Below are 13,272 nucleotides of genomic sequence, written 5' to 3' on the forward strand. Positions count from 1 at the left end.
CCTTGTGGGCGGAGCTTGCAGCAGGTATGGCGTTGCCAGCAAACTTGTCGAACACAGACATGCAGAGCATCATCGAGGACCTGCAGGTGGCACTGCAGAGCTACAGCCGCATCCTCAATGGGATGGTAAGAAAGAAAACTGTCACAACAAACTCCATTTAAAAAATGTTTCAGACACTTTTACTCTCTGAGCAGCTGCGCCATCAACAACAGTCAGTGGCAGCCATTTTGGAGCTCTTTGTTTTAATAAATCTTGTTGTGTTTTTGTTTTCTCTGCAGAGCTCCCTGAGGGACTTAATGCCTCAGCCCTGCACAGAAACTGCTGCTACACAGGTACGCCTCATTTTAGTACTCAGTAGTACAAATTAAAACTGTTAATGTTGCTCTGATAGTGGCACTCCAGCTTTTAGTCTGACATGTGAGACACAATGTCACATCATTGTTGGTAGTTCTGCTGGAATTCCAAAAAATGATAATTTTAATTTTGATTCTAATTTTAAATTTAATTTGACTTTTAATTCTTTATTTTCTGAATTTTTAAATTTCTTAATTGGAATTTTTATTTTTTTTTAATTTTCTAATTTTTGCAATTTTTTTTATTTTAATTTTCTATTTTTTTACATTTTTATTCTAGTTTTAATTTCAATTTTAAATATTAATTTATTTTTATTTTTATTTCTACTTTTATTTTTTTTCTATTTTAAAGGGGAAAAGGGGCCTCAAGGTTTAAAATAAAATAAAACTTGAGCTATAATATTATGAAAATATATCAACCCTCACATCTGTGAGTTGGGTTCAGTGGCTCAGCAGATTAAAATGGTGTTTTTGTTTTGATGTGGTTTGGTGCAGAGCCCCGAGGTGGCCAGCAAACTGTCTCAGTATCAGGTGTGTGCGGAGAAGCTCAAGTCGTTCTGTCCTGATGTCAGCGCTCTGTGTCGTGCCATCACGCTGAACAAAGACCTGCTGCAACACCTGGTGAGTCTCTGCCCTCTGATTGGCTGATTTACACACAGATTCACCTGGATGTCAGGATTAGGGGAGACTGGGGACGGTTGCAACACTCTTTGCATTTCTCTCACTTACTCAGAGACTATTTGGACGACACCAACCAAATTTTAAATATTAAACATACATCTGCCTGCTGATGACCCAAACCAGTTAAACATGGTCACACATGACATATCATTTATAGTATTCATCTGGATGGAACATATTAAAAATACATACAATTCTGGGGCTGTACCTGACTCAGAATTGACCTATGGCTAAGCCACGCCCCCTCCACTCACTTGAACAAACTATCAACATTCAGTGACCGGCGCTATGGCAGGTGTCACAGTACACGGCATTTCACAGGAGGCAGTTGATGATTTTTGGAAACATAACGATTAGATGTCATTGAGAAGTAACCACAAGGACCTAAACTACGCATTGGAGGGATATATTCATCATTTTATTGTCGAGAAGGTCGATGAAAAGCTTAAATTACAAGCCAAAATTTACAGGTCACAGTGTACGCTTGTGAACCGCATCTGGTTGCCGTCACCATCAAAGACAACAAGTTAAAGTGCCACTGAAGTTAAGGTTTTTGGCTCAGAATATGAGAAAAGGATAACGGCCTTTTTACCATCTTTACCAAGAGTGTCTCTCCGTTAGTTTGGTGCTACAGTATTTACACTGAATCATTCAGCATAACGTTTGCCAACCTTTGTTATCTCTGCCATTACAGATAAGTTAATGAAGCTAAGCTCCAGAAGTTAACGTTAGCTTAACTAGAGCCCTTTGGACAACAGCTAACAATGATGTACGATCACCAAAGTACAAAACTAGAACAAAATAGGCTAATGAACTCCCAGCAAACAAGGTGACATGATGAACAACGCAGCTAGGAGCTAACGTTAGGCTAACTTTAGCTAACGTTAGCTAGAGATGTTAAAGATAACTTTATATTTCTTTCCAGCAAAGTGACAATATGTTGCCTTAAACACAATGTTGACTTACCTTAGAACAGATGTAGACATCATTGTTAATCTTATTCACGTTGAGTTGATGTTGTGGTCTAACGTTACCACCAGGGGCGATTCTAGGACCAGAGGTTTAGGGGTGCTGAGCACCCAGAGAGCTGCCCGGCCAGGCAAGATAAATTTCACTGTTTTGTACATTTTAACGCAATTTCATTCCCACATTTGTGAAAGAAAAACACTTTTTGGGAAAGTCTGTGACTAAACCATCAAATCTGATAAAGGTTATTTAAATGCTGAGCCACAGCAAAAGAGGAAGGGATTGGAATCATAAAAGAAACATATCATAACCCTAATTTCTTGGGGAGGATAACTCATTTTGATACAGCAGCTCCTCAACATACACATAAGCAGTATGTATGTTTCTGGAGTAAACCAGCCCCCTATAGTGAGCACCAAAAATACCAAAAATGGACCTTATTTTTTGGACTTTTATTTGAAATGCAATGCACAACATGTAACATTAACATATTAACAGTAACTGACTTTTTCAATGTTTGTCTCTGCTGTATGGGTGCTGTATTTCTGTTGTTAAAATATTATGTTTCAACCAAGTGCTGTATGGTTTTGACACTTTTCTAGCTTGTTAAAAATGGACATACAGTAAAAAAAATCTCTCAAATTTTAGGGGTGCTGGGCTAGAAACGCCTATGGTTACCACACAAAGGAGACACTTTTCTCGGTTGAGATGTGGTTTAAAGTGTAAAAAATACACCTGGTCGCCCAGCCTCTCAGGATACCTTGTGTCAGAGTTGCATGTACCCCATGCACACCGTTTGACCATTTTTAAACTTCAAATCTCAGAAAAAGCTCATAAAACCGAACAAACTGACTTTCTGTAATGCATTTCAATGGATGTCCAGGCAGAGAATGTCCGAGTGTATGGGAATGGCTATATGCACTGTGATTGGCTCATCGCGTTTGAGGGCGGGGCTTAGCCATAGGTCAATTCTGGGGCTGTACCTGACTCAGAATTATGTCAGTCGAATTTAAATACGAATTTCCAATGATTTTTTTTTGTTCTTAAATATATAAAGTTTTACGGTTTGAACGAGATGTTCAGTCTGACGGCAGCATTCACTTATTAAAGTGAACAAGTTAACTGCGCTAACAACGGAACAGAAATGTGCAACATTTTTGCTGCCACCATCAAACAAAAATCCAGAGACTGTGTCGTATTAAGTATCTGTGAGCTGTAAATCCACCACTTCCCAACACATTACAAGCAGCGCCAATTGTACGAAATGGTACACACTTCCTGTCCTCTAAGTGGGCGTGGTCTTCTCTGTTTGTTGTGGCCTTCAGCTGCTTCAAGGTAACCATGACCAGCTCTCCTCCTGACGATTTTAACACAGATTTGTTTGTTGTTGGGTTTTTTTCCCCATGTTCTTTCTCTCCTTCTCTCCTTCTATCTCTCTCTTGTGGAGTGGGCGCCAGAGAGCTTTTGTTGTTTTGACATGATAACGATACAGTGTGTTTCAGGGTCATCGTGACATCGGATGACTCGCACATCTCCTCCAGAGAGTGTAACGAGCTGGAGGAAAATGCAGCTCCAGCTGTTCCGCTTTTCTTTATTTTGACATGATAAACGACACGTTAATCAGTGTGCACGGCCACAAGTGTGTAGTCTTACCGGAATAATTATTTCCATTAGCCGTGTGAACAGCTCAGTAGGAATGTTGTCTTTTTGGGAATAAGAGCAAAAGACAGACATTTTTTTGCACATATAAGCGTAGTCATTAGCAACACATTTCTGACTGGAGGAATAGGAGCTGTTGTGAATGTCCCCAGTCTCCCCTACTACTGCCGTCATGACAGACAGACAGAAAGATTCATTCATTCATTAACAACATCAGCTGTGTAGACTTCAGTGTTCTCTAAACATGTCTGAAATCTGTCTGTGTGTTTCAGAATGGGTCGTACCAGGCGTCTGCAGCATGTCCCTCCTCTTCATCACCCTCCACTTCCTCATCCTCACCAGACTTTGCCACTATTCGTAAATCCATGCAGTGTGTGAACTGCTGGAAACAACAGGTGGCGGAGCTGCACAAATCACACACCAGCTCCAGCTCCACCAAGTCTCCACCCCAGTGAAAGTCTTTGACTTTGTCACATCATGAGATTTCTCTGCAGTTTTTTCATTAACTTGTCAAACTGATTGGAATTTATTCATCATATATGATTGTAATAATTATATGAGTAATTTAAAACAGGATTTTTTTTGTTATTTAAAATAATAATTATAACTGATTTTTAAATTAAACTTTTCAGACATTATTATTATTCATTATTTATTTATTTTTTAAAATTACATAAGTGCCAACACTCCATTTTTAGATGAAATAGAATTTTGCAAAATAATAATAATAATTGTAAGACACATTTTTCTCATGAAAAAGGAGCCTGTGGGAAATATTACTCATTTTTAACTGTCTTCTCAGCACAAATAAATAAGAGAAATTGTTTAATTTTAGGAGGAGCAGGTGTTTTTAACTTTTAAAGATGCTTCTTAGGATTAGTTTTGTCCTCTACACAGATTAAAATATGTTTTCTCTATATATGTCGTTCTCATGGTGGCGTACTGTCAAGACCATGAACGCACATTTGCTATTGAAAGTATATTTTTAAAAAGTTACAATGTTTTATATCTATATTATATTTCACATATTTTCTACTAATGATTCTCTTTTGTATTCATTTATGTTTTACCTATTTTATTATGATTTCATACCTTTACATGTGATGTTTAGTTGTGATGTTATTCTGTGTGTGAACACCAGGGGCGCTCCTGGTGTAGCTTTACACTGCTGTGAGGACTTCAGTTTTATACAAATGCTTTCCACATCATATTTACAGTTCATGTTTATCAACATATTGAATTGTTTTTTAATAAAGTGTTATACATGTATATAAAAAAGATGCCTCATTGAATCCACAGTGTCAGTGTCAGTATGATGGAGGTGGCGCCCTCGGCAGGCTGAGAGGGGAACCACAGATTGATATCGATGTGTCCAGGGTTGGAGATGAGCACCAGTCAAATGTTGGTTAAATATGAAGGTGGCTGCTTAATTTCCTTCACTCATCAGCCAAAAGAACAATAACTTTATGTTGAGTGGCAGCTAGATTTTTAGAAAGCAAACTAACAAACAACAGACAGAGAATAAGACACATGGAGCTCAGTGAGTTCAACACATCTCTCATGTGTATGCCCTTTAATCTGATTTTAGAGCCTGAACTCTCCTGTTTGCTGAGAACAAACTCTCAGCTGTCCTGTGGTTACAGCTCGATCACAACATGATGTCATGACACTGAGGGTTGCTGGTTTGAGTCCTGGTTCCATCAGGCGTTACTCAACATCTTTATGTTGCTGACAGCAGATATAAGATGATGAACAGTCAGGAGCTGACTCAGTTTATCTCCGTCTGATATAAAATATTTAAAACTATCAGATGTTTGGTTCAAACTACGAGGGTAAAATAACATGAGTATAAATTTACTAATAAATCCATAAATAACTTCGGAAATAATTTAATTACAAACTCTTCTAGATTTATTTATGAACGCTTTTAATGATTTTATCTCTCTGTTCCTATTCATTCAGTTAGATATTTATTTATACATTTAATTATTTATTCCTCTATTTATTTAAGCATTAATCTAGAGTATTTATTCTTGTCTTTCTTTCTTTCTTTTCTTTCTTTCTTTCCCTCTACATTTAGATAGATAATATAATGATATATAATATATGACAGGAATAAATAAATAAATAATTGCATAAATAAATAAATGCTTAAATAAATAGAGAAATAAATAAATAAATTAATAATTGTACAAAAGTTGATAATTAAATTACTTAAATGATTAAATTAATTTATTTGTTATTTATTTATTTATTTATTCTTTTGATTATTTATGTTGTTTGTTAGTTAGTTAGTTAGTTAGTTAGTTATACATTTAGAAAAATAAATACAGTCAGTTCTGTAAAAATGCAGGAGTAAATAAACAAATAAATGTATTAATAAAAAATACAGAAATAAATAAAATGCTGAAATGAATAAATAAATATACAAAAGTTGTTAATCAAATTACTGAAATTATTCAGTTAATTTATTTGTTATTTTCTTTATTTATTTTATTTAATCCTGTATTACAGTATGTATTCATTCATTTATTATATTTCTTTATTTATTGATTCAGTCATTTTTAGTCCTCCATACAAATACTGTTTTTAAGCTGTTAAATGTTCATCAGTAGCTGAAACAACTCGTACAAGTCAATGTGAGACCTGCAGGTGACATGCTTCATATCACAGGTCTCTATCTCTGCATCTCAGTGAGTTAAACAGACAGCTGTGGTTTCAGAGGTTGATGCTGAACCTTACTGTCGTCTGACTCTGCTTCTTCTCAGCTGTGAATTCTTTACTGATAATTCTGCGTGTTTGTCTGCACCACAGCTTTTCTATGTCTCCACACTAACTGTCAGTCATCTGTATGTGTGATGGAGCTACAGCACAGATCCCAGACCAGCTTCCCATGACTCATCCCCGCCCCTGTCTCACCTGGACACACCTGAAAACACTCTGCCTATCAGCCACATGCTCAGTCAGTCAGGTGAGGCTGTGGTGCAGAGACACTGAGAGGTGACTTTTTCCCTTTGTTTCAGTGTATTTATATATCCACAATTCTACCAGCCCTCCTGGAGACTGTGATGCACTGAGGACCAACATTTGCCTTTTAGTCAAAGTGCAGCATCAGTGGCAGCAACACAGCAAACCTGCAGACTGAGAGAGTTTCCACTGAGCTGCAGCAGAAAACAGCCGAGTCGACACAAAGAGAGACAGAAGAAGGTCAGTTTGTTTTTCAGTCAGCAGGAAAATCCTCTGCAGCTGACACACTTAGTTTCCATGTCCTCTTTTCTCTTTAACACACCTCACGTTCTGAAACATTTACTGGAAACCAACATTTTTATTCACAATGAATTCAGTTCACACAAATCACAAGGAGCCAAACCAGCAGACAAACTGGAACAGATACAACAGTCTTTGAAATACTAACAAAATGCGACAAACTACAAACACAGGGATCAGGTTTTTGACAGATTCGCTGACAAACATTTTATACGATATATTACAGGTGAATGAGGAGGATCTGAGTGTGAAGTCATCTCCAGTCCTCAGACATTAACAGCCATTTGTCCCCACACAGAAGACGAACTGCAGTGTCAGCTGATGTTTCTTCTGCCTGAAGTTTCAAATCTCAGAGCAGCATAATGAAGATCTGCTGAGGCCTGTGGAGACATCACCATCATCATCATCATCATCATCATCATCATCACAGGTAAGGTGAGTCAGGTGTAGATCTCACAGAAAATCACGTTGACACTGTCTGCATCAGTTTATCACACAGTCAGCACCTCCTATGGCAGGTGTCGGCAACCTTTCCTACCAGAGCAGCCATTTCTGGTCCAAGAAATTAAATTAAGTTTGTCTGGAGCTGCAAAATACATTTAACCCTTATAACAAAGGCAACCTTATTAAGTCTAAATTAGCTTATCAACATTATTAATAGGTCTAATCATTGATTTTAAGTTTTCCTGTCCTGATGGTACAACGTCAACGACCAGCAGAAAAACAGCAACACATAAAAACACAAACTGTGAATCCAGTAAACTCTGTGTCACCTCGTCACTGACCGCCGGCGGATTGTCTGATTTTCTTTCTGTGAAGAAATAACATATTATTCAAAATATTTTCATTTATGCACTTGTAAAACTTAAAGGTGCTGCTGAACTCACCGAGTCCTCTCCGTCGGCATGACAACAGGATGCTGAGCGTCACCGTAACGATAAGCAGGAGGACACACACTGTGCTCACAAAGGCAATCGGGAACACACAGTCACTGGATTTTCCTGCACGCACACACACACACACACAAACACACACACCAGATTTACTCCAAAGATGTTGCAGTGAAAATATGTTCGGTGATTTTCGTTGGACTTTCAGCTCCTTATTGACACAGCAGCTCATCTCCTGAGACTGAACTGATGATGTTCCTTATAAAATGGTAACCTCACTCACTTCTGTATTATTAAATATCATTCAGTTGAGCTTTTTGGGAAATCAAAAAATGATGTAAGAAGGAACAGCAGGTCGGCGTGGGGACGTAATTGTTTACACTTAGAGTGTTTTCACACCTGCCCTGTTTGGTTCCGTTCAATCGAACTCAAGTTCATTTGCCTCCGAAGAGCGGTTCGTTTGAGCAGGTGTGAACACAGCAATTGTACCAAAACAACCGGACCTTCTTGAAGAGGTGGTCTTGGTCTGGTTACAAATAAACTCTAGTGCGGTTGGTTTGTGGTGAGAAGGTGTTCCGACCTGGATGTGAACCATCTGCAGTCACATGACACATTGTTCGGGTTAAACATGAGCATGTTACAGTCCTGGAGGATTATTAATGTGCACCTCCTCCTGTACTGCCTTAATATGCACATTCAGCACATCCAGTGCATCAAAACATTGTTTTCTAGTTGGAGCCGCGCCTCGTTTTCAAACTGTATGGTTTGACTAAAATGAACAATGACAGCAATATAGTCCACGATGAGCAGCGCTAAAATCAACCTGCGTAGCTGTCCCTCCATTGTGACATTAGAAAGTGTCACATTTATCTTGCAAGTGTACTCTTCTTCAACGTTTGCTTTACTACCTGGATTTTTCCCACATGGAAATTCTGACCAATCGAGCAGCTTTCTCACACAAGGCATTTGATCTGGTCCTCTTGTAAATGCTGCCGTGAGAACACGAACCAACTCTAGGCAATTATACAACTTTGGAACAACATTGAAACACTAAACAGATCTAGGGTCTAGGTACATGTTTGTAGGGGTTACGTTTGGTTCTGAAAGTACTACACCAAAGGTTTTTGATGGAAACTGGGCTTAAAATACCAAAGTGAATGCAGTCAGAGTGAATGTGTTATGAAAAGAAGGAAACATTACGAGTCGTCTCCCCCCACTCCCTCTACTAAATCCTATTTTCCTAACAGTGAAGCTCAAAGATGAAGATACAGTGAAGTAACAAGAAGCAAAGCTACAAAACATCTGGAAAAGGGAGGAGAGCCCTCAGGTGAACTCACCTGTCCTGCTGCTGACAGTCTTCCTGATCTCCAGCTCTCCATCAGTCAGCACACAGGAGACTTCAGCTCCGCCCCTCCAGGTCTCTACAGGAACATAAACCTGTATGCCGATGACACCTGCCTCACTGTGAGGGAGGATTCTGGACCTGAGCTCAGCCTCGTCCTTTTCCCAGTCCACCTCCCAGTCCACTGTGACCCGACCAGTGTCCTCCAGTCCAGACGCTAGACAGATCAAGGGGATGGGGAAGAGGGAGGAGTCGACATTGTCTGAAGGAACCAGGAGGTCAACCACCGGACTGTGGAGCACCGACTCTGATGATTCAGAACAAAAAAACTTTATGTTGCATCAAAACAACAGAAACCTTATGTCATAGGTGTTTAATTCCTCTATTTATAAATAACAGAAAACGTTTGGAAGGAGCGTAGGTATGTATGTACGCACAGACAGCTGGATCACAGCTGACAACATACAAGCAGATAAGATGGACCACCTCAAAACAAAACCAACTTGGGCCCATTTTTTTGGTCTATATTTGTTTCCATTACGTCAGTGTTTTCAATCAAAGTCCCAAACTGTCTGTTAACAGCTCCTGTTTGCAGCCTGGAGTACTTTTATACAGGAGAAAACTTATTATTATTTATTCTTTATAGACAGCTGAGATAATGATATCCTCAGGGAGTGTGAAGGGGGATTTATACTTCTGCATCGAATCAATGTCGTACCCTAAGCCCTAGCCTGACATGCACCTCCAAAGAAATTTAACTGCACATCGTGGCAATGCAGACCTCCTATTTCTGTAAGCTGAAACCATTTCCCTCAGTGGAAGCAAAGATTTTATTTATTTTTTATTTTACAGATAAGAAACAATAAATTGTGAAGACAATAAAGCCTCCACTAAATAACATTTTAAGTCTAGTGTGTGATTTATCTTGGCTTCATATGAGCAGAGGCAATCTCAGCTCATCACTAGGCCAATTTATTCAATGTAAAATGCCATAGGCTTGTGCTAATAACGTTAGCATGTTGTATTTGTTTGGAAAGGGTGTTCAGTATAAGACAGTTGTTTTGTCAGTGAACCTTGTGAGTTGTAATGGAGCCAAATTATGTGACGTTACCTTTTGTTGTCCCTGGCTTCATATGAGTAGAGGAAAAGATCGCTAGCTGCTAGGCTAATTTATACAATGTAAAATGCCATAGGCTTAAAAACATTAGCATGTTGTATTTCTGAAAAAAGTGTTTGTCTGTGAATCTTGCGAGTCATAAAGAAGCTGATTTGTGTACTTGTGTTTGAAATTGTCTCTATTTAGCCATGTTTAATGTGTGTTTAATGTGTGGTTTGTGTGTTTTGAATCTACTTTACTTTATAGCACTTCACAGAAACCTCTGCCGCCAACTAGTGTTTTGGGGGTGTAACTGCAGAGCGACACAGACACACCACCAAGCAAGTATAAATGCTCACAATGGCATTGGCCACATGTGCAGGCTATGGCGTAGGCTCTGCATGGAGCTGACACACAAGTATTAATCCCACTAAAGTCACCCTAAATGATAGCAACATGTGTTTCATTTCTGTGTGTTTAAATTTTACTGAGTCTTGATGAAGAGAAGGAGGGAGAGGTTTAACTCAAACTGCATCAGTCTGTTTCTTAGTGTTTTACAGTATCTTAATCTCCGCCCTGATCTGTGAGTCTCTGCTGCAGCTACACCTGCTGACACACTACAATAACTTACATCCTGTTGTTTTTACAACACAGACAACTTTACATTTTAAAGCTCTAATCATCAGCTCGTTCTTTCACCTGTGACAGTCACTGTGGTCCCGTCTCCCGTCACTAGCATGAGCCCGTTGATGTAGACACAGTAGTACCTGCCAGTGTCCTGCAGGGTGGCGCTGGAGAGCTCAAGCCGACACAGAGTCCCAGTCTGAGCCGCAGACACAAACTGAGTGCTCACACTGAGACCACTCACCTGTCCGACATGCAGCCACACCACAGCAGAGCACTGCCTACCCATGTGAGTGATGTCACAGCTGAGGCTAATGGTTGACCCCGGTGTCACAGATACATAGGGAGGAGACTGGACCAGCAGGGCCCCGGCTGTGGCTGCAAACACATGCTGACGATTAATACCAGGGTGTTTTAGTAAGATCAGTCCATTTCTTCCAAACCTTTTAGTTCAGCCTTCAAAAGAAGCATCTTCAGTGTCCGTCAAGCCCCTCGTAATGGGAGGCAAATTTTAGAGGCGACCCAATGTCATGTAAAGTTAATGTAAAATTGCGATTTAAAGGTGTGCCGGATTTTAATTGGCGATACTGGCAGCAATGGAATATAATATCTCTGAATGAGCCGCCATCTACACAGAGAGCAGGTCCTCGTCTACGCCATGTTGCACCATCATGTTTCTACGGTAGCCCAGAACAAACAACACATTCTCACTCCGACCCCATCACATATCAACATTTGGTCATGGACTTAAAACGTCCAGATACAACGTGAAAAATACCCTGGGTGTGTTGGTTGTTGACATTCTGGGACACTGTGTCATGTTCTGCCTGTTACATGCATTGTCTTCTTTCAAGATACTCTTCTGTTTTCACAGGAAATTAACTGTTTACATACAGTCTCTTTCAAAATAAAGGCACTACGTCAGTACAACACTGCAAACTGACTTTATTTTTTTCCTTCAACAAAAACACATGGTTAGGTTTAGGAAAAAGGAACAGTGTTTCTTACGTGTCACAAACACCACTCTCCTGGGTGAAAGTCAGTGTTTGCTCCAGCCCTGCCTACTCAGACTTTTGCCACCTCAACTTTCATTCTTGTCTCACCACGTTTCCCCCAACACTGCTGGGTGCCATTAAACTATAACGGCAACCAGGGTGTCAAACATGTGGCCTGCGAGTCAGACGGCATTTTCAGTGGTTTCTGACGCCGCAAGTCACTACCCAAGCGTCGGATTTCCATGATAACACAATACACCAAACACTGGCTCTAGAGAGTGCCATTTGTGTTTTTGCATCTGCCACTGCAGTTAGCAGCCCATCCACAACAAGTGTTTTTAACTCAAAAAATAAAATAAAGAATAAAAGAATCACTGTGGACTAAAGACCAACATGTGAGTTTATTTTAATCATTTCAATGACTAAACAATTAATCAATAAAATTTCAAATAACAGAATAATTAATACAAATACAGATAGATAAACAATCAAAATAACTTGACTTTATTTGACCTGGGACTTCAGAAGAAAACTTTTCTCAAAAGTTAATTTATCTTATCGTTTACGTTGTTTCCCAAATGATGCTAAATCTAAATATTAGTATTTCACTTGTGGTGTTCCTCAGGGTTCGATTCTCAGTCCTCTAATATTTACAGCGAATTTTAATAATATTTATTAAAAAGCCACAACTAAATTATCAACCTTTTTCCTGGTAACTCGGCAAAAGCACCTGAACCTGGTGTCTTTGTTATATAAATGTAATTTTACTGAAAATGAAATATTACTTAAATAAATGTAAACATGAAGGTCAAAGAATATAACCAGATTAAAGTAACATAATTAAATACAATTTTGTAAAGCACGTGTCAAATATTTTTGCTGAGTTTTTTTGCTCTTTTAAAAACAGCTAATATATATAAAGATAATGTAAAAAAACTCATAATATAAATCTAAAATTCAAAATACAAACATGTTAAGTAAACTTACAATAGTTTGATTTTACTGAATCATGCACTCAAAGTATAAAAATAAATTAAAAAAAAATATGACAGCAATAAAACTAATTTTCTGTTTGGTAGATTCCAACAGATCTAATGAGTACATATTATATAATGATTTAATATGACAATTATAAGTATACAATCATATTTTAAAATAAACAAATCTGAGCAACATCTTACCGCAGAGTGTGTTGAGACAGATCAGAGGAAGCAGCTTCATGCTGATGTTCAGCAGACGATCAGTCAATGTGATGAAGGCAAAAGTGTGTCATTGCAATGAAAAGGTCACCACAGCTTCACCGCCTTCAGATACACGACAACAGGATGTGACATTATGAAGGAAACTACAGAACAAAAACTTCAAGGATTAAAACTAGTGTTAGTATGCATAAAAACAA

The 13,272-nt window shown here is 38.7% G+C and overlaps 2 protein-coding genes across 2 annotated transcripts; one reads left to right on the forward strand and one right to left on the reverse strand.

The window, feature by feature from the left end:
• The first annotated feature begins 288 nt into the window (after positions 1 to 288).
• LOC144464402 (uncharacterized) lies at positions 289 to 4,862 on the forward strand. The gene is made up of 3 exons (XM_078171194.1): positions 289 to 332; positions 849 to 974; positions 3,932 to 4,862. Exons 1-3 carry the CDS (start codon positions 297 to 299, stop codon positions 4,112 to 4,114), a joined length of 345 nt encoding a protein of 114 aa, XP_078027320.1. The 5' UTR covers positions 289 to 296; the 3' UTR covers positions 4,115 to 4,862.
• A 2,102-nt stretch (positions 4,863 to 6,964) lies between these two features.
• Positions 6,965 to 13,125, reverse strand: LOC117265562 (uncharacterized). The gene is made up of 6 exons (XM_033640111.2): positions 13,055 to 13,125; positions 10,954 to 11,256; positions 9,154 to 9,465; positions 7,814 to 7,927; positions 7,700 to 7,737; positions 6,965 to 7,306 (listed from the first exon to the last, which is right to left on the reverse strand). The coding sequence occupies exons 1-6, from the start codon at positions 13,092 to 13,094 to the stop codon at positions 7,241 to 7,243; spliced, it is 873 nt and encodes a 290-aa protein (XP_033496002.2). The 5' UTR covers positions 13,095 to 13,125; the 3' UTR covers positions 6,965 to 7,240.
• Between the last annotated feature and the right edge of the window lie 147 nt (positions 13,126 to 13,272).

The sequence above is a fragment of the Epinephelus lanceolatus genome, chromosome 10, assembly GCF_041903045.1.
Source record: "Epinephelus lanceolatus isolate andai-2023 chromosome 10, ASM4190304v1, whole genome shotgun sequence".
Classification (NCBI taxonomy): Eukaryota; Metazoa; Chordata; class Actinopteri; order Perciformes; family Serranidae; genus Epinephelus; species Epinephelus lanceolatus.

Coding starts and splice junctions, on each gene's coding strand:
- LOC144464402 (XM_078171194.1), top strand. CDS start 297: ATGCCTCAGCCCTGCACAGAAACTGCTGCTACACAG. Junction 333..848: donor CAGAAACTGCTGCTACACAG/GTACGCCTCATT, acceptor GGTTTGGTGCAG/AGCCCCGAGGTGGCCAGCAA. Junction 975..3,931: donor AAGACCTGCTGCAACACCTG/GTGAGTCTCTGC, acceptor TGTGTGTTTCAG/AATGGGTCGTACCAGGCGTC.
- LOC117265562 (XM_033640111.2), bottom strand. CDS start 13,094: ATGAAGCTGCTTCCTCTGATCTGTCTCAACACACTCTGCG. Junction 11,257..13,054: donor CTGTCTCAACACACTCTGCG/GTAAGATGTTGC, acceptor ATGTGTTTGCAG/CCACAGCCGGGGCCCTGCTG. Junction 7,928..9,153: donor GACTGTCAGCAGCAGGACAG/GTGAGTTCACCT, acceptor GTGTGCGTGCAG/GAAAATCCAGTGACTGTGTG.